This window comes from Scomber japonicus, chromosome 11 (assembly GCF_027409825.1).
Source record: "Scomber japonicus isolate fScoJap1 chromosome 11, fScoJap1.pri, whole genome shotgun sequence".
Taxonomy (NCBI): domain Eukaryota; kingdom Metazoa; phylum Chordata; class Actinopteri; order Scombriformes; family Scombridae; genus Scomber; species Scomber japonicus.
The window spans coordinates 10,225,011-10,249,267 of record NC_070588.1 but is presented as its reverse complement, the minus strand read 5'-3'; the positions used below and the strand labels follow the sequence as shown (position 1 = coordinate 10,249,267).

At 37.7% G+C, this 24,257-nt stretch overlaps 2 protein-coding genes across 2 annotated transcripts; both read right to left on the bottom strand.

The window, feature by feature from the left end:
* Positions 1-2,815: 2,815 nt before the first annotated feature.
* On the bottom strand, positions 2,816-5,339 carry fev (FEV transcription factor, ETS family member). Its single transcript, XM_053328831.1, has 3 exons — positions 5,291-5,339; positions 4,540-4,611; positions 2,816-3,357 (listed from the first exon to the last, which is right to left on the bottom strand). The coding sequence occupies exons 1-3, from the start codon at positions 5,337-5,339 to the stop codon at positions 2,816-2,818; spliced, it is 663 nt and encodes a 220-aa protein (XP_053184806.1).
* Positions 5,340-10,793: 5,454 nt separating this feature from the next.
* On the bottom strand, positions 10,794-12,798 carry cryba2b (crystallin, beta A2b). Its single transcript, XM_053328559.1, has 4 exons — positions 12,641-12,798; positions 11,571-11,712; positions 11,135-11,277; positions 10,794-10,941 (listed from the first exon to the last, which is right to left on the bottom strand). Exons 1-4 carry the CDS (start codon positions 12,796-12,798, stop codon positions 10,794-10,796), a joined length of 591 nt encoding a protein of 196 aa, XP_053184534.1.
* Positions 12,799-24,257: the final 11,459 nt, after the last annotated feature.

Genomic DNA, 24,257 nt, shown 5'->3' with positions numbered 1-24,257 from the left:
CTTAAGGTAATATATATATATATATATATCCATAAAATATAACAATATGGCACGCTTTGGAAATGATCTGTGGTGATGTAAACCACAGGCTATGTGCATTGTAGAAGACAGCTTATGTGATGTAAAAACGCCTGCATGATCCTTTAAGGTTTTTTTGTTTGTTTGTTTGTTTTGAATCCCTGTATGGCTGAAATTTGCATATAAACAACTGAAGAATCTGAGGGAATTTTGCAATGATTTGGTTAATAATTTAATCACAGAATATTTGGACACAATCACTTTGTAAAATTACCTACATAGAAATATAATTTATAAATCCTAAGTAACAAAAGTACCTAGATATTATTCTCATCTTTCTTTCTCCTCCTCCTCATTCTCTTGTTTTCTTCTTGCTCCTCTGTCTTCCACGTTCACACTGTTAATCCTGTGGTTTGCAGGGAAAACACCCACCAAGTTTGTTATGCAAGAAGAAGAGAGAGGATGAGAGCTGCTTAGCATCAACAATGGCAGATTAGTAGCGGAGCAGTTGGCAAAGAAGACGATTACAATATGAGGAAGTGACTCAATCCCTGGGGGAGTTTCTACTAATCACCGCAGGGGATGAACAACATCCCATTCATTCACACCTGTGTGTGTGCATGTGTGTAGAGAGAGAGAGAGAGAGAGAGAGACAGAGGGAGAGAGAGAGAAAGAGAGAGAGAGAGAGAGAGAGAGACTCATTCATTCACAACTGTGTGTGTGTGTCTTGCATACCAATAGGAAAGAGTTGGGGTCGCTATTGACAACGGAGTCCCTCTGTCTTCTGTCACTATCACATCCAGCTGGTTCGTGCTGTGTTTCTTCAATAATCAAATCAAACATTACCTCTCCAGTTAGATATGTCTGTTATTCTACAGGTAGAGGCAATATTTTGTATCTTTTAATAATATAAGCATGAAAGTCTTGTGTCCATTGACCTGTGAGATAATGTTCAGTCCAGAAATATTGTACAAGACATATTGTACCTACATGTCTGTAGACCTGCACTATGATAAAAATGATGTCTGGGGTTAATCTGCTATTTTCAGATGCGTCTGTTCTATATTGGACTATAGCGCTGTTAACACCTAGTTATATAAACAGGGTTCTAATATTGGAAGGGTTACAGCGCCCCCATGTGGCTGATAGCTTTACTGTCTCAATTGTACAACGAAGTAGACACAACAGCAACATTGAAATTCCAAACCTAATATATAATTTATATAAAATATGTTTCATCTTATTAGAGCTATATCTACAAGGCATCTGGATGTCAGTGGAGGATTTATATTAAATGTATTACAGTAAATATGAATGATTGGAGTACTAAAATCGTTTTTTATCTCTAACAAACAAAATGAAATAATTAAAACTGTTAGGCGATTAACAGCTGAGCTAAATAAATGAAAGCTTCAGGTTTTGTTTTTTTACAATGTTCGTTTAAAGGCAAAACATTTAATCTCTTAGAAAATATAATAACTGCATAACACTGCATAATATTATCCACTGTGAAAGAACATCCATGTGGTTTCTAATATTTCCACTTAACCTTTTTAACATCATTAGCATCACTTTAATCATTGCATTATTGCCAATCAGCACAATCAGTAACACACACACACACAAACACACATACACACATACACACATACACACACAAACACACACACACACACACACACACACACACACACACACACACACACACACACACACACAACTGAGGTGTTTACTGGCACTCTGGTGTTTTGCAGGATGTGAAACAAAAATGCCTCCAGATAGAATTCATACACATGCTCACAAAGAGATTCATCAATCCACTTTTTATTAATTTTTTCCTCATTGAATTTTATTGATGCAGTTGTTTTAGCTTGTGAATGAATGCCCTCTAAATCACTTAAAAAGCATCTACAGCCTGCAACAGACTCTACGCCAGTATTTACAGAGCAGTTCATGAATTCACAGTTTCTCTTACTATTTAGCCTATTTCACACAAAATACAACTCTGTGCCTTTGTACGATGGTTTTATACATTTTATTGCAAGTGAGTCATGGTTACGCGTAATCTGATTTCAAAGCAAACATGAAGAAACAGGGATATTTAGCAGACTGGTGCGATGGTGATATTTAGTAAATAATAAATAAATAAAAATCAAGCAGTCCAACAGGCGTTTGGATATTCAATAAAACCACGAGATGGCGCCAGTCTAATAATAACTGGATATTTGCTTCCAGGTTAGTACAATTGCATCCACCTGTATGTAAAAACAAACACAGAACTGAAGGGAGGAGCATGACAGACAGCAAAGGGACAGAAAAAGACGAGAATTAATAGCTATAAAACAATCTATGTTTCATTTTCTTTTCAAATAATTTAATATAATGTGCTAATTTCTATAACAGATTGGTCTAATTATGAGGAGACCTTTGTTGATTTTCGATCCTGGCATGACATTTAGGAAAATCATGAAACATTTGGCCTCTTTGTGGATTAAAATTAAACAATAATGACTGAAACACCGCGCGTAAAAGTTCAAATCATGTGTGTGTTTTAATGAAAGGCCCTCTTGATGGATTTAATAATTTAATGGTGAAAATATGTCTTAGTTGAAAGTTTAAACCGGACTACATGATTTTTGTGTTTGTTTACCTACAAACATCTAGACGTTTTGCTTACATATCACTCCGCCAGCGTCTAAATGAATAAACCGACTTTATCTGCTCTTAGCCATCTGACCTCGTTCAATATACGGTTTAACTCGTGCTGTTTTTATTTCTCCCAGTTTGTCTAAAATAGTCAGTTGTAATGATTATTAATGTTAGTCAACGTGTTAATGTTGTTGACACAGCTGATGTGGGATGGAGATACGGTGCCAAAGGGACCCGGAGTCTGCAGATTGTGGCTGTGATAAAGGGCCGCCGATGGAGTGCCAGGCCAGTAGGAGAAACCCGACGGCCCCACACCGGGAGCGACCAGGTTCAGTTTGGAAATCCCGGTGAAGGGAATCGGGGAGAAGTTACCCTGAAATTTGTAGATGGCCTGCTCGGTGGTCGACGGCTGGCACACTTGCGCCAAGCCGTGGAAATCAAACTTGTAGGCGTATCGCTTGCCGTGCACTTTGGTCATGATGTTTTTGTCGTAGTAGTAGCGCAGCGCCCGGCTCAGCTTGTCGTAGTTCATGTTGGGTTTGCTCTTACGTTCCCCCCACCTGCGGGCCACCTCGTCGGGGTCTATGAGCTTGAACTCGCCGTTGGTGCCCTCCCAGGCGATGCAAGACATGTTGTTGCTGTCAGAGAGGAGCTCCAGGAGAAACTGCCACAGCTGGATCTGTCCACTGCCTGATGTAAATACAATAAAATAATAACAATGAAGTAAAATAATAGTAATAATAATAATAAACTGTGACAATTGGCACAAAGCAAGATGAGAGAAATGAGCATATTTAAAGCAATGGAAACAATACCCGACAGGCATTCAGCACATTATGGTATTTGGTGGCATTTGACATACAGATTATTATCTCTTTGATCAAATAATACATTTTCAATCATCAAAATGAATTTTGTCAGCAAATGAATAACACATTTACGCATTTTTAGTTTATATGAATACTCAATTATCTTTTATAACATTGTATTGTTTTAATGTATTTTACAGACATCATCATCCAATAGTGTTTTAAAACCTCAAATTATTGTTGTTTTAGTTATTGATATGCTTTTTATTCCTTATCAATATGATTGTGGACCTATATATTGTTTATTTTAAATATATGTTCTCATATAAATGGTAGTCTTACATGATACACATTTATTAACATTCTAAAGGTACATTTTCGGATTTTTTTCAACTGTTTTAATTAAAAAAATGTAATAACAAGATGTTCATATCGGTTCAGCATCATCAGCAGCACATCAGTGTAGACTAATGAAATGTGTCTATGGAGCTGCAGAGGAATGACAGCTGGATTATGCTGTATAACAGGTTTTAGTTTATTTAAAAAAAAATCTTTATTCAGTTTTGTATATATTTGTTTTGTATATATTTCTTGATATGATTCATTTTTCAGTCTGTTAATGGGTGAGACGAAATTTAAGACAAAATGATGTGAGGAAAAGAAATTAAAAATATTTATTGCCATAACTGAAAGAAAAAAATGCACATTACTAATACATAAACTGTTATTAAAGACCAAACATAAAGAGGTATAACCTATCTTATTTTGATTATATTATATATTAATTAAGGAAATAATATGAAACATATGACATCGGTAATATGTATTAATATTATTATGATGAGATGTAGGCTATCTGTAAGCTGTTATTTTTTAAGGGTTTTATTCTTTCTTTCTTTTTGTACACTCCTTATTAAAAATATGACCTAGCAATGAGTACATGTGTGATCGAATATAGCAAATTGAAAGATGAAATAAGATGAATTGATTAATATTAGATAACTGTGCACTACATGGTGATGTTGGTGTTTATTATAATTCCTGGCAGGCTTAATTTTCTTACCTTTCTGTACTCCTGTATTTATTGGACCCCAAGAAGTTCCTTTGCTTTCTTTCAACAGATTTTCTGTTGGATCTGAAATCAAAACAGACACATTTAAACATCATCAGCTGCTTCTTAATACAATTATTACAAGAGGAAGGCCTGTTATCTATTTCATATCTATATCTATAAATGATCAAGACCGTTATAATGCTTTCACATACTAACATAAAATGAAAACATTCAAAATTGTCTTATAATTAATCTGTTTAAATTGAATCACAGCACAGTGTCAATGAACAAGGTGGAATAAATATCTTATGAAATCTGTTCAAGGAAATACAGATTTAAAAAAAAAAATGTTTTAGAGAGGTGAGTTGTTCTAAGATGGTTTAAAACTGCAGAGGATTCAAGCTGAAATTAAATGTTTAAAATATATATTAAAATATCTCAACAAAAAAAAGAACATTAAAATCCTCATTGGCTTCCCCGTCCAGTCGGAGTCTAATGCGTGAAGCATGCGGGCTCCCTCTCTCATTGCGGTCTCCTCTCCGAGAAGCCAGGAAACGCGTCCAGGAAAAAGGATTTCCGATTTCCGACAAAAGAGCAGACGGGCTTTCAGATTGAAAAGGCTGAACAATGCTCTGCCCTGGCAGCGGAGCAGCACCGCAGCCTCTGGACACCCAGCACAATTTATACAAAAAAAAGAAAAAAGAAAAAATGACTCATAACAGGTTATTTCTATAATTCTTCACGGGACAAAATGACGAACCTGAGAGATACATGTTGAACATGAGGTTTCCTCCGCAGTCCTGTCTCATTGTGTTCAGTTGTTCAGAAAGGGTTGGATTTCATTTCGTTGGTGGCGGAGGAAAAGATTTTTTATTAAACTTTATCTCATAACTGTGATCTGGAATAAATGCGGGTGGACAGATTGAAGTTTCCCGGCAACTGTCACCGGCCCCCATCTCTGAGACAATATTCAGACAGCAATTTCCCCTGGTGCATTGCTTTAATTAAAAGAGCAATTTACCTCTGTCAGCCCGCCTGGTGCCCACAATAAAAAGAGGACGATAGAAATTCGGCCCTTATCAATCCACCATCACAGTTTAATAAAGTTTCCGCGTTAAGATCTGAGTTTCTATGGTGAATTGAAGTGTTTGACATGGAAACCAGTTCAGATCCTCCTCACTTTTCCGCCTCTTTACCTCTCTGCAAACAACAAAGACCTATTTCACGTTGGAAAAGAATATTTACCTTGAAAAACACGCTTCAGTGCACATGAGAAAACAAGAACATTTCACCCCCCCCTGCTCCTCCTCACCCCCCCCCCCCCCAACCTTCTGTTTGTGGGTTTAAGGTTATAGCCTCAATCTGAAGGTAATGAGGTTGTAACAGTAAAACCATGCTTTCTGATGGTCACTGATGCTCACACATTGACTCATATTTTTCTAATCATTTTGTTTTTTAGAAGCAGTGGACTGTGAGTTGATGTCCCATCCATAGGCCTACATTCAGCGTTGGACTGTAAATTTAGTAGAAGTCCATTTGAAAATACTTGTCACTAATATATTATGTTATTTACTTAGAGTCCACACACCCTTTGTAATATTTAGGCCAATAGATGAAAGAAATGACACAAGTGGGACAGTTAAAGATACATTTTCTCTTTCACAAAGACATAACTCAATAAACATTTATTTAGGTGCAAATAATAAACAATATATACACATAAAACATGAGGGTGATGAGGTACAACACATCACAGTGATTAAATGCAATTTGAACTGTGATTGTGAACTGTGATAGTTAACTCACTGCATGTCTTTATTATTACAGTTTAAAGTGTATTTTCTGATAAACAATGAAGTGAAATCTATAGCTGAAGTACCTTTGAGATGTTTAAAACTGACAAATATAAAGTTAAACTGGAAATTCATGTTATTTATGAGTGTGTCCAAAGCTGTGGCATGATAAGAGCTTGCCAACAAACATATAAAAGGAGGCGGTGTCCTGGTGACGTAATGTTTTAAGATGTGTACTGTGTAAACGCCTCGTCCCAGATTGATTATGTAGACTTGTGCTGCATTCTCTCCCCATGTCTGTCTGTCTACGTGCTACTGAAAGCAATCTAACAGAGGAAAAAAGGATATTAACTTACATTTTCTACAAAGATAAAATATAAACTAATGTGGTGTTCTGCTGGGCTTCTGTGTGATTTGGCATCTTGTGTTTTCAATCTATAAAATATAATTTTTGTGCCATGACCTAAGAAATGACCCAGATCCATCGGTAATACTACAGGTCAGCTATCCTGATATTAAAAAGCATTGTGCATAATTTACAACCCTGTGTTTTGGATTCTTAACCTATCAGAATAAATGAACTCTGTGATCTCTCTGTGAGATCACTTTGATTCTCATAGCTTTATCTTGACAAATGCCTTGAATATGAGTCTCACCAGGGAGACCAAGAATAACTGCATAAAAATACTTGTGTTTTACCTGAAAAACTCCAAAACAATAAATCCCATCTTTTAAAACTACAACTCTGAATATTTTGAAATTAAATTACAATGCAATTAGTTAACAAGAAATATTAACATTTACCAATTTTGTGAGAAAAGCTTACAGTCAACTCAGAAATGAAATGAATGCAGCATAAAAACTCATAGTTTCAGTCACACTTGGTACATTCAGCTCTCTGCATTGACTGAACTGAAAATGAATATGCTAATCTTTCATCATCTCCATGATGTGTCACCTGACTGAGCACAGACATGCACAAATGCATATAGTGTAGAAAAAGCAGAGTCTAACGCTTTATATTCATATGACAGGGTATTGTGTTTTCTCTTACTCTAGAGCCAACAACAGCATGAATAATATATGGCCTTTATCTGCATTTGATTGGCCTATTACAGTAGTTTACAGAAACATATTGTTACCATTCTGCCCCAGAAAAAGGGTGAAAATCTTCCATAACTGGTCACACTTTATGATCCATGTTTATGGGGTGACAGGTGAATATCAGCCCTTCATATGGTGACGATTCCACCAGGATGGTTGGTGATTCTCTGGCGTCCCAGACTTGCTTTAGCTGCCTGTGTGCAAGTAGAAGCCGCAGGCAACTTAAAACAAGCCTCGAAAGCGAGACAGTATCCACTGATGTAGACGTAGATAAATCGATGGTTAAACTCCAGTCAGCTTGAGGGAAGAAATCAGCAGATAGAAAAAAAGTCATACGTTTTATTCCTTTATGAACTCTTTTACTATTATGTCACTTACAACAATCTGGGTTTATAGAAGAGTTTACATCAAAAATAGTTACGTCAAATCTATCAGGAGTCTGCAAGTGAAACTCAGACATTTAAAAATTCAAAGCATGTATCCCAAAAAACTACTAAAAAAAGAATGTTTTATCCAATTAGTTTGCCTTTGTCAGAGGCATCTATAGACATTTTGTACAGTCACATTTATCCGACTAAAATAATCTACTGTAATTCATATTAGTGGTATAACCATTAAGCATAAAAATCCCTTTAATTACAGCTGCCATCAAAGTTCCCTTGTAAAGCCTGGAACTTACCTTGCTGCTCTGAACTGTCTGACCAAAGTACCTTTAACTTGCAGCTCACCAGACTACTCAGGTGTCACTCCTGTAAAAGCTATGGTGCAGCTGCTTTAATCAGCCTGCAGAGGAATGTATATTTGAGAAAGGTGTGTGCGCACAGTTACACATTTATCAAAAGATCCTGTTTTTTTTGGGTGTGGGACTGTAAGCCGGTGCAGACCTGTGGGTGTGTAACACGGAATCCCACGTCCTGGACAACAGGAGGCGTGTGCGTGGAGGTAAACACACTCCAGGATCCCGGCGTGTCACTGTAAGATAAACATGATGGTGTCATGTACAAATAAACCCTAAGCTGCTCAACTTTACTTGTGGAATACTGTTTTAGTGTGCAAGGTTGTGGCTGGAGGTTAAATCAATAATATATATAAACTATGTTTTATACCTAAATTAGAAATCATTATACTGTAGGGTATGAAGTCTTCAGTATAAGTGCTCAGCCTCTCTTTATTACCTCTACAGATGGTGGAGAAATTCAAGAAAGAAAACAGTATAGGCCCCACAGGGGCATTTTGCTGGCATGGTCTGGGTCCACTTGTCCCTCTCAGAGGGAAAACTCATTGCAAATCAATATAACGTTGTTTCTTTATGTTATGATGAAACATTTCTATCCTGGTGGGAGTGGTTTCTTCCAGGATGATAATGCCCTGCTCCATAGGTCACAAGGGGTCAGTGAATGGTTTAATGAGTATGAAAATGATGTGAATCATATGCTATGGCCTAAACAGTCACCAGATATCAACCCAATTAGACACCTATGGGAGAATTTGGACCAATGACTTATATAGATAGAGTTCTCCACCACTGTCACCAAAACAAGAGGGAATATCTTTTGGAAGAACGGTGTTCATCCCTCCAGTAGAGTTCAGAAACAATAACAAAGCACACTGAACCTTACTAAGACACTCTTTGTTAATTATTTACTGTAATTTGTCACGTATGTGCATACAGTACTGTGCAAAAGATTTATGTGCTCAATGTTTGATGATGCTTTCATTCTTAAACCTACTGTAAGAGTAATAAAGAACTATGTTCAGTGAAAAACAAGTAGTCCATGGAGCCCTGAGCTCAACGCCACCGAGTCGGTTTGGGATTACATGAAAAGACAGAAGGGATTACATCATCCTAATTCCACCGAAGAATGGTGGTAGGTTCTCAAAGATGTTTGAACAACCAATCTGCCAAGTACGGAGAACAGCTGCTGTCTTAAAGGCTAAGGAGAGGCATGCTTACACAAAATATTCATTTCATTTAGTTTTCTTCTCTTTACTGAACTCTATATGATGTTACTTTATAAATAAAAAACTCTTGATGGCATTATGTCTGAAGGTATCGTCACTTTATTGTTATTGCCTAAAGGTTTTTGCAAAGTACGGTATATGTACATTATCCCCTGTTTGATTTGGACAGATACAATATAACTATTAGCATAAACTAATCTATAGACATTAAAGTGTTAAGAATCATGACATTCACCCTATTTAACCTCATCATTACTGTCATATTAGTATATTCAGTATATTCGACAATATTACTAAGTATGCCTTCACAGTGGGTCTGAAGACAAGCTGAAAATTCAAACAGGGTTCAGTACCTTGGACAGTGCTTGTGTTATTAATATAGTAATAATAATGAGAAAAAATAATAATTAAAAAACATTAAATTGATGTAATTTCTGTCTCAGAGGACTTCAGTTGACCTTTCTTTGAATGACTCAAAGAGTAATTAAACAGTTCAAATAAGGACAGTTGCATGTGTGCTAGCAGCATGGAGCAGCTGCCAGTGCATTCTCTAGTGCCTCTGTGTCAGTGTTTGCTTTTATTTTGATTGTTAGGGCTGCACAGTACTTTTGCAACATCAAAGAGGATAAGCAAACAAGAGCAAGAGAGCATCAATTTGAGTTAATTATATTCTATCAATTCTATTTTTCTACTAAAAAGAGGATTATCCTAAGGCTAATATGTTTCTGTTGAATGCTTCACAAATGCCAACTTCTGCTTATCATACAGCTCTTCACCTAATTGGTCATGTTGGCATATTATAGTCAAGCAGTCAAACAACAAATGATAGAAACAAATGTCATATCGTGCTCTTGTTTATTGGAAATAAGAATACAGTCCGACAAGCACAATATTACACATCCTAAAGCCTATAACAGAGAGATTTGAATCAAATCTTTCCATGTCTCTTTACTAAAAGGCTAAATATGTCCTTTAAATTAATACAAAGCAATAACTATTTCTGATAACAGCCTGGTCTATATAGCTAAAAGAGAATAAGGGGCATTATTTGTGCATCTGTGGTTCCAAAACCAAAGGTGCAAAATGAGTGATAGCTCAGTTTAGCCAATTATTGCTATGTGCTTCTGAGCTTTTTATTTTGATTTATTTAGGGTGATCAATTTCAGTGTAAAAAAATACCAACAAACAATCTATAGTTTTGAAGAAAAGCCTTTATTTCCTATTTCAAGAACATGCTTTAGCATGGTAGTAGAAGTAGGTACTTAGATATCCATACATGCAAAGCCACAGAGTGATAGAAAGAATTTGTCCATCTACGGGTCTGTGACAGTGGTCTGTCCGGGTTCAAGTTGAGGAAGGAGATCAGGAAAAGTTTTTTTCAGGTTTGGTCAGGCAGGTAGAGGCTTAGTGCTGGATCCTACGAATGGACTGCACCTGGTTGGTGTGAGCCTGGGTGCTGTACTCGTTGTAGTTTCTGTACTCGCCTTGGTGTCTGTCTCTCTCCAGGATGTACTGGTAGCCACGGTAACCGGGGAACTGGTAGGCCACCCAGCTGCAGAGAGAGAGAGAGAAGAGGGAGAAAGACTTGAATTCAATATGTAACTTAAACATTACAGTCATTACAACCTGCTTTAAACTACACCTGATAGCAGAATGTTTGAAATGACAAAGTAATGATTTTATGCTGAAAAGGGGGGAAATAGGGTACAGACACCAATAAACAGAGTGGAAAGTGCATAACTTACGCTCCGGAGTTGATTTTGATAGAGGGCACCTCCTTGCTGCACCAGCCCATGGCCTGTAGGGAGGGGTAGTCATCACACATCTCAAACTTACGGCCCTGGAAGTCCTCGCACTCGTACAGGGTCACCTTGCTGTCACTGTGGTTCTGCAGGAAAAAGAGTGAGAGACTGTCAGTGTGGAGACTGATAACAGCAAAATGTGAGGGAGATGGGAGACATTGCAAAAGCAAGTACTAATTAGAAAAGAATAAGTGTATTAAGTGTAATAAGACATTAATAGTTTGTTTTCAAGGGTAGCAAATGTAACATATCTGAAGGTTTCACTTTGATGAGGAGGGACAGGTTCATGTGGGGACAGTTGGAGGGGTGTGGCAGGGAGGTAAAGCACATAATGGCAGTTTACAGAGGTTGACTTAGGTGGAAGGATGTGGGAACTTACAGCGCACTTGATGGGTCTGAAGGAAAGCATGTGCTCGGTTCTGTAGCTGCTGTTTCCACTCCAGGCCTCGTAGCGAGGGTAGTCTCCCTTCTCCAGAATAAACTGCTGTCCCTGGAACTCTGGGTACTCATAACCCACCCAGCTAGATAGAGAAAGGAGGAAGAATAGGATATAAATGTTTAGGTTATGTGAATTTTAAAGAAAAAGTCAGTATGAAAATAAATAGGAAATTAAAACCAAAAACCAGAGAAATTCCCAAATACTAAATGCAAAGTAATTTCAACACTGAAACTCTCAATTTTGTTAAACAGTACCGCCCAACGCCCACAGAAAGGCCTCGAGTGACAACAGTATGCAGCCTCTTTTGTCAGTAGAGGCACAAAGCAAACATTAAATACTGCTGCTCCAGCCTCCACCGCCGTCAATGCTGCTGCTGCTGCACCCAGGGCTTTTTATCTGATCGCTAGTCAGTCAGTCAGCCAGCCATTCTGGCTCACAGCCGGCAGCTGCACACAGCCAATTCATATTGCAATAAGGTCACACTTGGATGCATGCACACACACACACACATGCAAACCGTACATGCCAACCAGCATGATAACACTGCAGGCTGTAATTGATGTTTTGTTTTGTTTTTTTCTGCTTTTTCTGCTTCTTGATCATGTGTGCTTTAATCAGACTTTATCCAAGCAGATAAAAGAGAATTGGAAGAGAAGTAAATAATACAGCATTATTAGATATTATTACATGGCAAAGAAAAAACTGGTCTTTGTTATATACAGTTTTGTTTTTTGTACTGCCATGTATATTTCATAAAAACCTAGAGGAAGGCCACATGATGCAGAAATATGCCTTCATTTAAGTCATTCTTCATTCTTTATAAAGATAATTTAAAAATCTGTATTGGTTTTGCTTGAACAAAATACTGATTAGGATCTACACACAGGAGAAAATCAGGTCAGGAAAGCTGAGAGGTCAAGAGGTGAAAGTGATCATGTATGGTAGAATATATGCAAAACTAAAGATGTCATGTGAAGAGATGCAAAAGAATGATAACAAGGTCAACTTACGGTCCATTCTCAACCTTGATGGAGCGGATCTTGTTGAATCCCCTCTCCATGATGTTCTGGCACTCCAGCATGAACTCACAGCGCTTTCCCTGGAAGTTCTCCTCCTCCCAGACTGTGATCTTGAACTGGCCCATCTGCTCCATCTGTTGAGTGTTCATGGCTGCTGCTACTCCCTTGGGGGTTACTCTCTGAAGAAAGTAGACAGTTGTTTTATTTAAGTTCAGACAGATGGAAAATCAAATAATTTCATCAGGGTTTAAAAATACAATCCTGTATGTCAAGCATACTGAGGGAATTCCTGACTGCCCACATCATGAATAAAACAGATACAGTTAATTAGATTTAACCATAGTTGTTGACCATGATGTTTGCTATCCTAAAAGTACAATTTTTCTATTTTAGCTTGAAGATAAAACACTGTTTAATAAGGTTAAAATGTGCTGTGCCAGTGCCCTTGTATTAGGACTTCACTCTGGAGAGGAAAATCTGTTAAAGTCACTCTCCAAAAGTGTCACAAACAGTGAATAATTCTACTCATTTCCCCACAGTACAAATGGTCTCTGTTTTCATTGAAGAGATACAATCCAGAACCACAGATGTGTTTCCCTACCCATAAATTGTACATTGTAACTGTACTGAACCAGTGCTACATTACAGTTAACCACATAATCATCTGCAAGTGAAAGCCTGAAGCCAATGTAGTATAGTTTCTAACAAGAGTTTACAACCATCCTCAGCCAATTTGTTTAAAAACAGCATGAGCACATTATTGGTTTGAGAAATGCTAGAATAAATGTGTTTAGACCAAATACAAGCACAACAGTAAGGTATCATCTTGCCAGCTTTCCCTGTTAAAAGGGCTGGTGAGGTTTAAACCAATTCACCCCAAAAGCACAAGCATGAAGTGGCTTCCATGATCAAACCAGTAGCAAATCAAGCCATGTTGTTTCAATGCACCCATAGCTATCTATCCATCTATCTATCAAACAGAACATGGTTTTTAGCAGCATCTTGGTGGCTGTTGGGCTCCACCCCAGTACACACCCCTGATCGCTGTTTCTTAGCTGTGTCGGAGGCAGTGTGTTGAAATACTTACAGACAGTACTGAGGTGGGACAGATCCAGTATAATCAATGTCGGGGAAGAGAAACTCGCCTGTGTTTTTATAGGGCCAGGCCCCCTGGACCTACGCCACTCCATTTGCCCACCAGCCTTGCACACTCAGCAGCTGAGCGACCGGCTGAAAGGGGAGCATTAGATCGCGCTTTGTGGAGGCTCCAGAGCACTATTGTCCTCAGAGCCCCAAACTGACTTAGTCATCATTATGGCAGCCATGGTCAGTAGCAACCTGACCCAGGACTATACAATGGCAACGCACTGACACAACAGTTTGATTGGTGTGGCAGGATAATAGACACATTCTGGGAGCTGATCCCCCTTCTCTCTCTCTCTTCTCTCATGCACACACACACACACACACACACACACACACACACACACACACACACACACACACACACACACACACATACAGACACGCACACACGCACACACACACACATACACACATACACACACAGTAGGAAAGCTGGAGGAGAGGTGGGTAAAAGGGACAAGGCATTCCACACAATAAGTACCATGACTTGTGGCAATTTGATCCAGAGGGATCCTGGTGAAAGGATCCCTCCTTATCATTATCTTCTCCTCTAATGTGTAAAAGAGTCAGATGCTTAAAGTGTAACTACAGCAGCTTTTCCAGAACTACTAAAAGAAGAACTTCCTGACCAGCCCTACTCGATCTATACTTCTTTACATACCCACACATATGTCAGTCTTTAAAACATAACCAATATCAATAAATGGATGTAGTTTTGACTGCAAATATAAGGAATACTATCCTTTAAAAATATGTTACACTAATTCATATAGGTAGGTGTATTTTCTTTTCTTTTCAAAGAAAGACCCAGGTGTGTTCTAGTATACACCTCCAGCTACATCCATGCTCAAACAATAAATGTAATGTATGTAAACTCATGAAAAGAATACAAACAACGAACATGTTTATTGACCTTTAACAAGAATAATCACAATATTTAAACATAAAAACTGACTGAGAGAAAAAATACTCTTAAGAACTGAGACTATTTACAATATAGAATTTTTTAATTTTCTCAACTAATCAATTTTCTACTGTATTTACAGATGTATGTCATTTAAGGAAGCCACTTACAACAGCAGAATACATTAACTACATTAAGTTAAATGTTTTACAGTGATTGTCATTGTATTATTATATTGTATTATATTGTATTATATTGTATTATTATATCTGTGAATTAAACTGGGGGTGATACGGGTTTACTATTCTTATTGTTGGGGATACATTTCTACACGGATTACAGATTTTACATTTTAGCTACTAAAATTAAAACTCACACTGAAACACTGTATCATTATAAATGAAACTCATCACACTATCATGTAGTACTGTACAGTACCATCTGTTTGTGGGATCACTTATTGTGTGTCAGTACTGTTTCTTTGTCTTTGTGTAAATTCTTGCTGATAAACTTTTAGATATGTATTTTCAATTCTGTAATCCAATATTTGATATCTATAACCGCAATAAGTAAACAAAAAACAAACAAATATATTACATGTACATGTATTTATATTTTTGGTGAGCACTGGCAAAATATTGTGTCTTTCATTCACTGAACCCTGGTAAACACACAATACAGCAGTATCACAACTGGGGTTTAAAAATCAGGCATTCCTTGTCAGCATGGCATGTTTCGTCATTTCTTTTTAATCCAAATGAAACAACCCCCAGAGTGATGTTTCAAACAAGAAAAAAATATTAGTGGTGCCTTTTCCTTCATCATGAGTGACATCTAGTGGCGAAGGCATTTATTACATTCAGAGTGACACACACAAAGAAAAGGGGCCCACTCTATTTAAAATAATGTTAATCTTTATTGTCATAATACAAACATTGATAAACCAGTTTAACATTTAGATAGCAGCCAAAAGTTTGAATTTGCAGCACAGCACTGACAGGTGGTAACAAATGACTTAGATGACATTTTGATGGAAATAACTAAAGCCAAAAACATTCATGACAGTGATAATACCAGCCGTGTGGGAGGATCGTTTGGTTATGACTGTGTGTGTGTGTCTGTGTGTGTGAACAGCTTTGTCATTGTCTTCGGTTAACCTATTCATTCTTCTTCTCTATACATGTGTGAGTGTTCGTGTCACCCACCCAGAGCAGGTGATGGGCAGGTGAAAGGACAGGCTTTTATGGACACAGATGTCGTGTGTTTGTATGAGTGTGCTACTACCTGAGCTGTAAGTGTGTCTACATGAGTGTGTGTGTGTGTGTGTGTGTGTGTGTGTGTGTGTGTGTGTGTAAAAGAGAGAGAGAGAGAGACAGACAGAGAGAGACTTGAGGGTTAAGACTTGGTTTTAGGGTTAAGGTTAGAGTTAGGTTTCTGGGTGGGATTTGGTATTTAACATGGGTGGGGTACATCACACTTATAGAAAGACAAACGTATGTGGGTGGATGCATGAAGAAGGTCTTTCATCCTTCTTCTCCAGGCCTGATAAGCTGAATCAGCTATAAATCCACCCTTCCCCCTACCTCTCACACACACATGCGCATGCACACACGCACGCACACACGCACACACACAAATGCACACATGCATGCACACACACTAATTTCCCTGTTAAATGCAGTGGTTGGTATTTGCATGTGTCAGGGACAGTGTAGTCCAGACCAGCAACCAGCTGGTACAGTTCTGCTTTGAATCCTTATCTCACCGTATAACAAATCCATTCATTTCTTCTCAATGGTCATGTGACACTAACTGGGCATATCTACTGGTCACCATGACACAATCTATATTTTTCATTATCTTTATATGAATGTAATTAGCCTATTACTGAACTTTCACATTTAACTTGAAGCATTGGAAGCAACACTAAAATCATGCTGTACTACCGCACAGACATACAGGGTAGTGTGTTTAATTATCTATAAGCTGCAAATGTGGACACTTGACTCTTAATTCAAATGTTTTTATACAGTTAGACATAGAAAACAATTGCTACTGTTATATGTGTGATTGATAAACCTGTGATGGTAGACTATCATCACTACTACTATGTACTATCCATGTATAACACTTGGGATCTCTGTGTGTGTTCATTTGTGTTAAGCACATCAACTAAGACAGACTGCCTTACTGCGGTCATTAACTCCTCTGATGATCCCATTCATATTATATGTCTAGCTAGCAGAATCCAGTTTAGCATCAGCAGTTCAAGGATATTTTTTTTCCCATCATCTTTTATTTTAATAAGAATACTCGTAATCCAGCTTGATTGGAGATCAGATGGAGTTATATTTGGTACAGGTCAAAAGCTTATCTCTACATTTGACATTAAGGGTGGGGATTTTCTAATGGTTTGAGGCAGCAAAATACTGGGAGCCATTATCTGATGATTACTCTCCATGGTCGTGTAGCAGTCACAGAATATCAGATCATTTTCTATACCAGGTGCATATAGTAAGGTACAAACACTGTTTCAATTGGATATTTCTTCATCTTATATATTGTTCAGATAAAATATTTGACTCAGTTTTATATTTGAGAGGTGTAAAAACACCCTGAACACTGTTTGTTTAGCTGTAAATATTATGACTTCTCCTAAAGTGACCCAGAATATACAGAAATCTTTGCATCTGATACACATTTTTGTACATAGAGGGTATGTACAAATATAGAGGCAGCATAATATAATATAATTTATATAATATAGTGTGGTTGTGAATTTTTTTTCCTCCATAAACAGATTAAAAACAAAAAGGATACACTGTCTCTGCTCTGTAAAAGCTTAATGATTAATCACCCATTTATTAATAACTGATGAGGTACAGTAACATGTAAATGTTTGGACACACTTTCTCATTCAAGTGAATAGACAGATGTCTCCAAACATTTGACTGATACTGTATTTGTTAATGAAAGATAGATTTGTTGTTCAGACTACTTATGAGGGGATACTGTGAAGGGTCTAAATATATGAATAGAATAACAGTATGTAACTTTACGGTTTATTTGTTATGTGATAAAAGCATAACAATAATGACCAAACAATACATAAACAATAATACATTTTAAGAATTTAGGGCAGGTTTAGTCTTGGTCTTTCAAGCTTGTTCATCTTGATTATTGTCCAATTCTTTGAGACTGAAATAATAGCATGATTTTAATTTGTAACTCTATTATCATACAGTGCACTCACATTTGAGTGGGAACTCTCTCACTTTCACACACTCTACTCTGTTCAGTAGCCAAATGAGCTGAATTGTGGTTGGGGTTTTTTGTGTTTGTTTTGTTTAGTAGCTGTCCAACTATGGTCTCATCCTCCAGGAATTTAGTGAAATGTCTTTCGTTGTCTGTTTATTAACCAATAACATTTATTTATTGCCACTAATACATTTTTATATGACCATGATAACTTTTAAGAGGCTGTAACACAACACACTGACAGGCACACCCTCTGGTACACACCTCAGTTGCAGAGAATAAAAAACAGACTTCATCCTTATCTATTAATGCAAATATAGGATGCAATATTTCAGGTTATTTTGTGATATTCAGCCAGTGGTGTGTTGTAGTTGAATAGATTGGTTGGTTGGGACATGCATTAACACTACCAACTGAGATGTCGTTTTCTGTGTCAGTGTGAGCAAGAACTATTTGAATAGTCAGTGAACGCACCTGCACACACATACAAACGTGTTTGCATACACACACACACACACACACACACACACACACACACACACACACACACACACACACACACACACACACACGTGACTGTTTGTGTATCTATACTGAATGCTGTTCTTCAGGTGGAAGGTTGCCGTGGAGACTAATCCAGGTAAGGAAGATGCGAGCAGGACATCTGCTCTTTCCACCTCCACTTGTCTCTCCGCTGATATCTGAGTGGACACCCAAGCAGCTGCATTGACCTGCAGGAAATAGAGAGAAAGAAAATCAAGATCATGATGTTTTTTGTGGTGCTGGCTGTGAATTATCACTGAGCTGAAGTAGAGAAGCAGATAAAAGGATAAACTATGATGAATTTTGATGATAATTGTAATTGACAGAGAGAACTAGACAAGGACAAGACAGAATCACTGGCACCAATATTTGTGACTAATTTCATTTTCTGTGGCAAAAAACAACTTGTTTTCATGGCTGCTCAATAAACAACATACTCTAAATTTAGCTTTTAATAGGGAATGTGAATTACAAAGTATCAACCCAAATGTATCTTCCCTTTGTGTCTAAAAAAAACATCACAACTCTCTGTGCTAACTTTTTTTGAGACCTTAAATGTTATCACTTTCATCCTGTAGTAAAGAGGGAAGGTAAGAAGTAGTCAGCCTGGTGAGTGAATAAGCCTCAGGCATTTGCATGACTCTTGATTATCAGTAACTGTCAGAGGAAACAGCACGCAGCCTACAGAGGCAGTGGGTGCGCATACACGCACACACATGCACACACACACAAACACACACACACATAGCCCCTGGGAAGCACTCACTACTCACTCCACCATTTACAGATAGTAATAAACTGTTTGGCAGGCACCACAAATGTAATCATGTCTTTGCTGTGCAGATACAAAACGGGTTCTTAATGATTCTGATACAAAGAGGACACAAATGTATTTCTGCAGAGCAGAGTTCATGGGGTCACAGCTGGGGCTGCAGGAGTCCTGAATTAAGACAAGGTACTAAATTCTGGGGTTGCTTGGCTGTCGAGTCAAGTGAAGTCAATTTTATTTATATAGCCTACAATCACTAATCATCTCAGATGGCTAAACCTTTGATGAGAAGCAGGTTAGGAGTGGGATCCCTCTTTCAGGCATGTAATAAGTGTCCCATACAGAGGGTGGATTCTTGTAGCTCTTTCCCAACTCTGTTTTATTTTACTGTATAAACACTTTTGAATGTGTGTATGTTTTTTTCTGTTTGCACTAAGCTGACGAATATTCTTAATAGGAAAAATATGATTCATCTTGTGTTTGCTTTGATGTGCTACTTCACAGGTACTGCACATATAAACTGACTAAACTAACCTGTGCAGGATATCATCTATTTCAAATGTGGGTGTTTCTTTATGTGTGTTCTAAAGTAAAGAGAGGAGAAATGTACATGTATATAAAAGCTGAATTCTGCAGGACAAAAAAGGAATTATTTCAAAAATGGTATCCCTGCCGACACACCTGAGCTCTTTTATTCTCTCATGTTGCTTTGAAAACTCACATAGAAAAGTGGTGAGTTTTTGAAATGGTGTATAGTGTGTTCACTGGAACACACTATACAGTTCAGACCTTTTTCTACTTCACAGAGAGAAGCTGGTGGCTCGCATGTTTAATCCTAAACAAAATAGCTGCGAGCTAATATGACTGCTGGAGTCGGTAGGAAGGTTGTAGCAGCTGCAGCAGGACCAGTTGGGACAGTCAGTTTAAATTGTGGTAAGGTAACCAGGATACTGAGGAGTGTGAGCTTTCCCTTCCTCTGCCTTTGAACAAATATTGACCAGAGCTTTAAGCAGAAGCAAATACGCTCTCAGGTAAAGAGTGATATGTACAACAGGCTTTCTCATGATGTCTCCTGTAAGATGATAAAAATTGCATGAGATATTTTTTGGGATAACAAAAAATGGTAGGGATTTACCAAAAACAATGTGAAGGAAAAGTGCCCAAAACTGAAAAAAAGTAACTGTCACACATCATTCATGCATTCTAATGCCACAGAGGCACCATCCAAAATTACTTTTAATCATGTAACATAATCTGTTGTATTTTTAATCAAATTTGTAGTTTTTTAGATCAGAAAATTGAGATTACATGATTGTGTTGAACTTGTATGTCACTGTTGGTTAAAAAAACATAAGGTAGTGTTTCGATTTTAACAAACTGCATTTATCAGGGAGACAATTAACAATTAGCCAATGGTTATGTTATGTGGTGTATTCACAGTGTTTCGGCACATATCATTTCCACTATTGAAAAAATCAAAGTGTTGAATATTAATCTCAATGAGACTTTCATGGGGTTAAATAAAGGATAAATGAAAAAAGGACTGTTTACTCTTTGGTAAAAAGGCATGGTGATGTTTTCTGTGAATACTTGCAACACTGAGTTCATCATTTCCATTTTATTTAAGAGTTAAGTACAGAGAGAGAAAAGTACATGCCTTTTAATATAAGGAACAATAAAAAAATAAAGAATGGTAAGTGTGATGGCTGAATGCTGCATCATTGCATCCAAATGACATGACAGATGGCCCATATCAGATGTCTGCTGTGTGTGCGTGGTTAATGTTTAGTTAATGATTAACATAACCTTCCATTAAGCCATCTTTCTGCTCCCTGGTGTTAGCCTGCAGCCTCAGCTCATGACGTAGGAAGTGGACGGTAATGAATAGGCCCCCAGTGGAAAATACAAGCTGTCATCATGAATGTGCCAATGGGGAAAATGATTATCCAAAGAGCATGCAAAGACAGATACCGAGATCATCATCCCTTTTACTATAAATGTCAACCTTTTTCCTTAGTCCTGTGTGAGGATGAACACGAATCATATGATATCATGCAGGGGTAACTAAACAAGCAACGCTCCCAATGTCAGTTACAGCTTTATCAGTAGTGACGCTGAGCTGCTGTCTCATTGGCAGAACCACAACTGACCCGAACAGACAGGTGTGTCTGTTAAGACCCAGCAGGGTTTAGATGATCATATGGATTTATGTGAGACTGGTATTCATATTTTTACTTTTTTAATAAACCAAAAACAGAAAACATAGGGCCTTTTTTGTTTAATTCCTCTCTCTCTCTCTCTCTCTCTCTCTCTCTCTCTCTCTCTCTCTCTCTCTCTCTCTCTCTCTCTCACTATAAACTTTAAGCCTTGATAACATCACTGTTTCTGTTAACGTATTTCACCTGCTGTTGCCGTTTTCCTCTCTGCTTGTCTTTCTTTCTTTTTAGATAAATGATTGTGACTCCACAAGTCAAACAGCAAGTTGGCCCCTAGGCTGCCATTGCTTTCTTTAGAGCATTGTCTGTTAGCAGCTGTATGCAAATAAGGCCATTTACCTATTCAGTGAAATGCTCTCTACACCTGGTGCTTCAGGTACTGAAACTAGGTTATTGTTTTAGGTCATATAAGCTGGAGCAATGGTCCTGATTCCATAGTTGATGTATTTTCTTGGAAATGTCTTTAAAATGTATTAAAGTTTGTTTGTTTTTCCTTTTGTTTTCATTACAATAATTCACTCACTTGTGCAGCAATATGGCAGCAACACCTGGCCTTACCATTTGTGTAGGTTTAATTGGGGGATCTTTTAAGAACAGACTCCTTAAAAACAATTAACATTCCACCATCTGTCTGAATTAGACAGTGTTAACAACAACGATGTTCTTCAGTGATGAAACACAAACTTTGTGCCTTTTTCCAGTTGCCAACCCGTACCTGCATAACGCGAGCCGAACGAACAAAACTTCATCTTCAGGTATTGTACGTGAGGCTCAACGTGAAGCAAATACGGACATGAAAAAGCCACAAAAACGATCACAGTGAGAAGATGACCCAGAGCGAGATGTAGCTACTGAGCGCGTAACAGCTGGCCTCTCTGCTGTCAGGAACACCTTTGGAGGAGATTTGGAAAAGTTAGAACAACGAAGAAAAGTGCATCGTAGTTAGAATGGATACTATGAAGAAAATGAAAAATGAATGAAAAGCATTTTAAACTTACCTTTAGGAGAAGCAAGGCAATAAAGGATATGCGCCAAATCTGGAACAGGTTTGGTTCACCTTTTACGCGCACTGAATGCGTGCTGTTTGTAACAGGTATACACCTTTTATACCTCTACATGCTCTCTCTCTCTCTCTCTCTCTCTCTCTCTCTCTCTCTCTCTCTCCACCCCTCCTGGATGAAAGAGAGAGAGAGAGGATCCTTAGCGCACAGACACCTGTCGCACGGTGCGTTGCTCTGATCCAATATTGACATAAAGGGGGAGGTGTACACACACACATACACACACACACACACACACACACACACACACACACACACACACACGAAATGAATTAGTTTTACCAACCCTTTTCTCCATCCACAACGCCTTCCCTCCTCCTCTGTGCCAGGCAACGTGTCTGACCTTTGTGCCCGCGGTGATCTGTTTAAAAAAAAAAAAAAAAAAAGCTCTTTGTAACGTAGCTACCTGCCGACTTGCTCAGTTTGGCCTCTTCGGCGCCTCATCGGGCATTATTTCCATATCATATGCCTTGCAAATTATATTTCTGCTGCTAGTGACTCACTTTGTCCTGCAAGTTTGGGAAAAAGTACATTGTTGAATCTTCTTTATATGAACCTGGTGTTTTGAAAGGAAGCATGTTTGGGGTTAAAATGAGATCAGCCAAATGATATACATATATACAGTACTATGCAAAAGTGTTTCACATGTTGAAAACATTTCAGGACTGAATGAGGCAAAATTCAGACATTACATTATAATGGAATAAAATAGTCAACCCAACAGTGATAGAGCATAAAACCAATGATGCAATAAAAATGATGTCATGTTGGAAATATAACAGTTTGCTTGTATTAATGACAGGCTTTAAAATATATATTCAGGCAAGGGCCCTATGACAGTAAAAGGGGAAATACACCCTGACTCATAGGAAATATTACTCTATGAAATCATCCATTTCCTCAAGAAAAGATCAAAATTTGAATTAATGACATGATCATGTGCCAGTTAGGAAGATTATCTGATGAAATTAGTGTATGACTGTGTGTTGTTTAAGACATTTAAGCAAATTATTTCTATTTGAATGGACTCTGACTAAGAAAATTATGTAGTCTGTAGTTTACTGAACTAAAGGGGGAAAGAAATCACCTTTTGAATTGTTGGGTATACAATCAGTTTATGTAATTGTTGAGCATAACAGACCATGAATAATATAATACTTTTATATGAATATTAAGAAAATAATTGGTAAAAAGTAAGTTTGTAAATGACTGTAGGATAAAAGTAGAAAGAACAGAAACTGTTCCTTCCACACAACAAGACCGATCAGAGCTCAGGTCACTGCTCTGGTTGGACCGTCCATGTTTCACAGTAGCACAGTTTTAGCATTGTACTCTTATACAATTAAATAAATTGACAGTTTAAAATAAAGGATCAAAATTCAGAGCAGCAGAACTGAAGATGTAATCTTTTTTATTTCATACATCATTCTTTATTGTCAAAACCACCTGCATTAAATTATATTATCCTACTTAACTCAATTCACTCAACTGTAAAGATTTGGTTATGTTATAGGTTCATGTGTCCTCCAGCCATTATCTTTAAACAGAAATGAGGAGTGTGCTACAGAGGTCTGGTAATCCCGCCTCTTTCTAACTCCACACCCCCCAAATTCACTTGAGATCATGTAAGAGTTCACACAGCCAAAAAAAAGGCTTTACATAAACAGACTTCAGTGTGTAATATCCCTCATTTAAAAATAAAAATACTGAA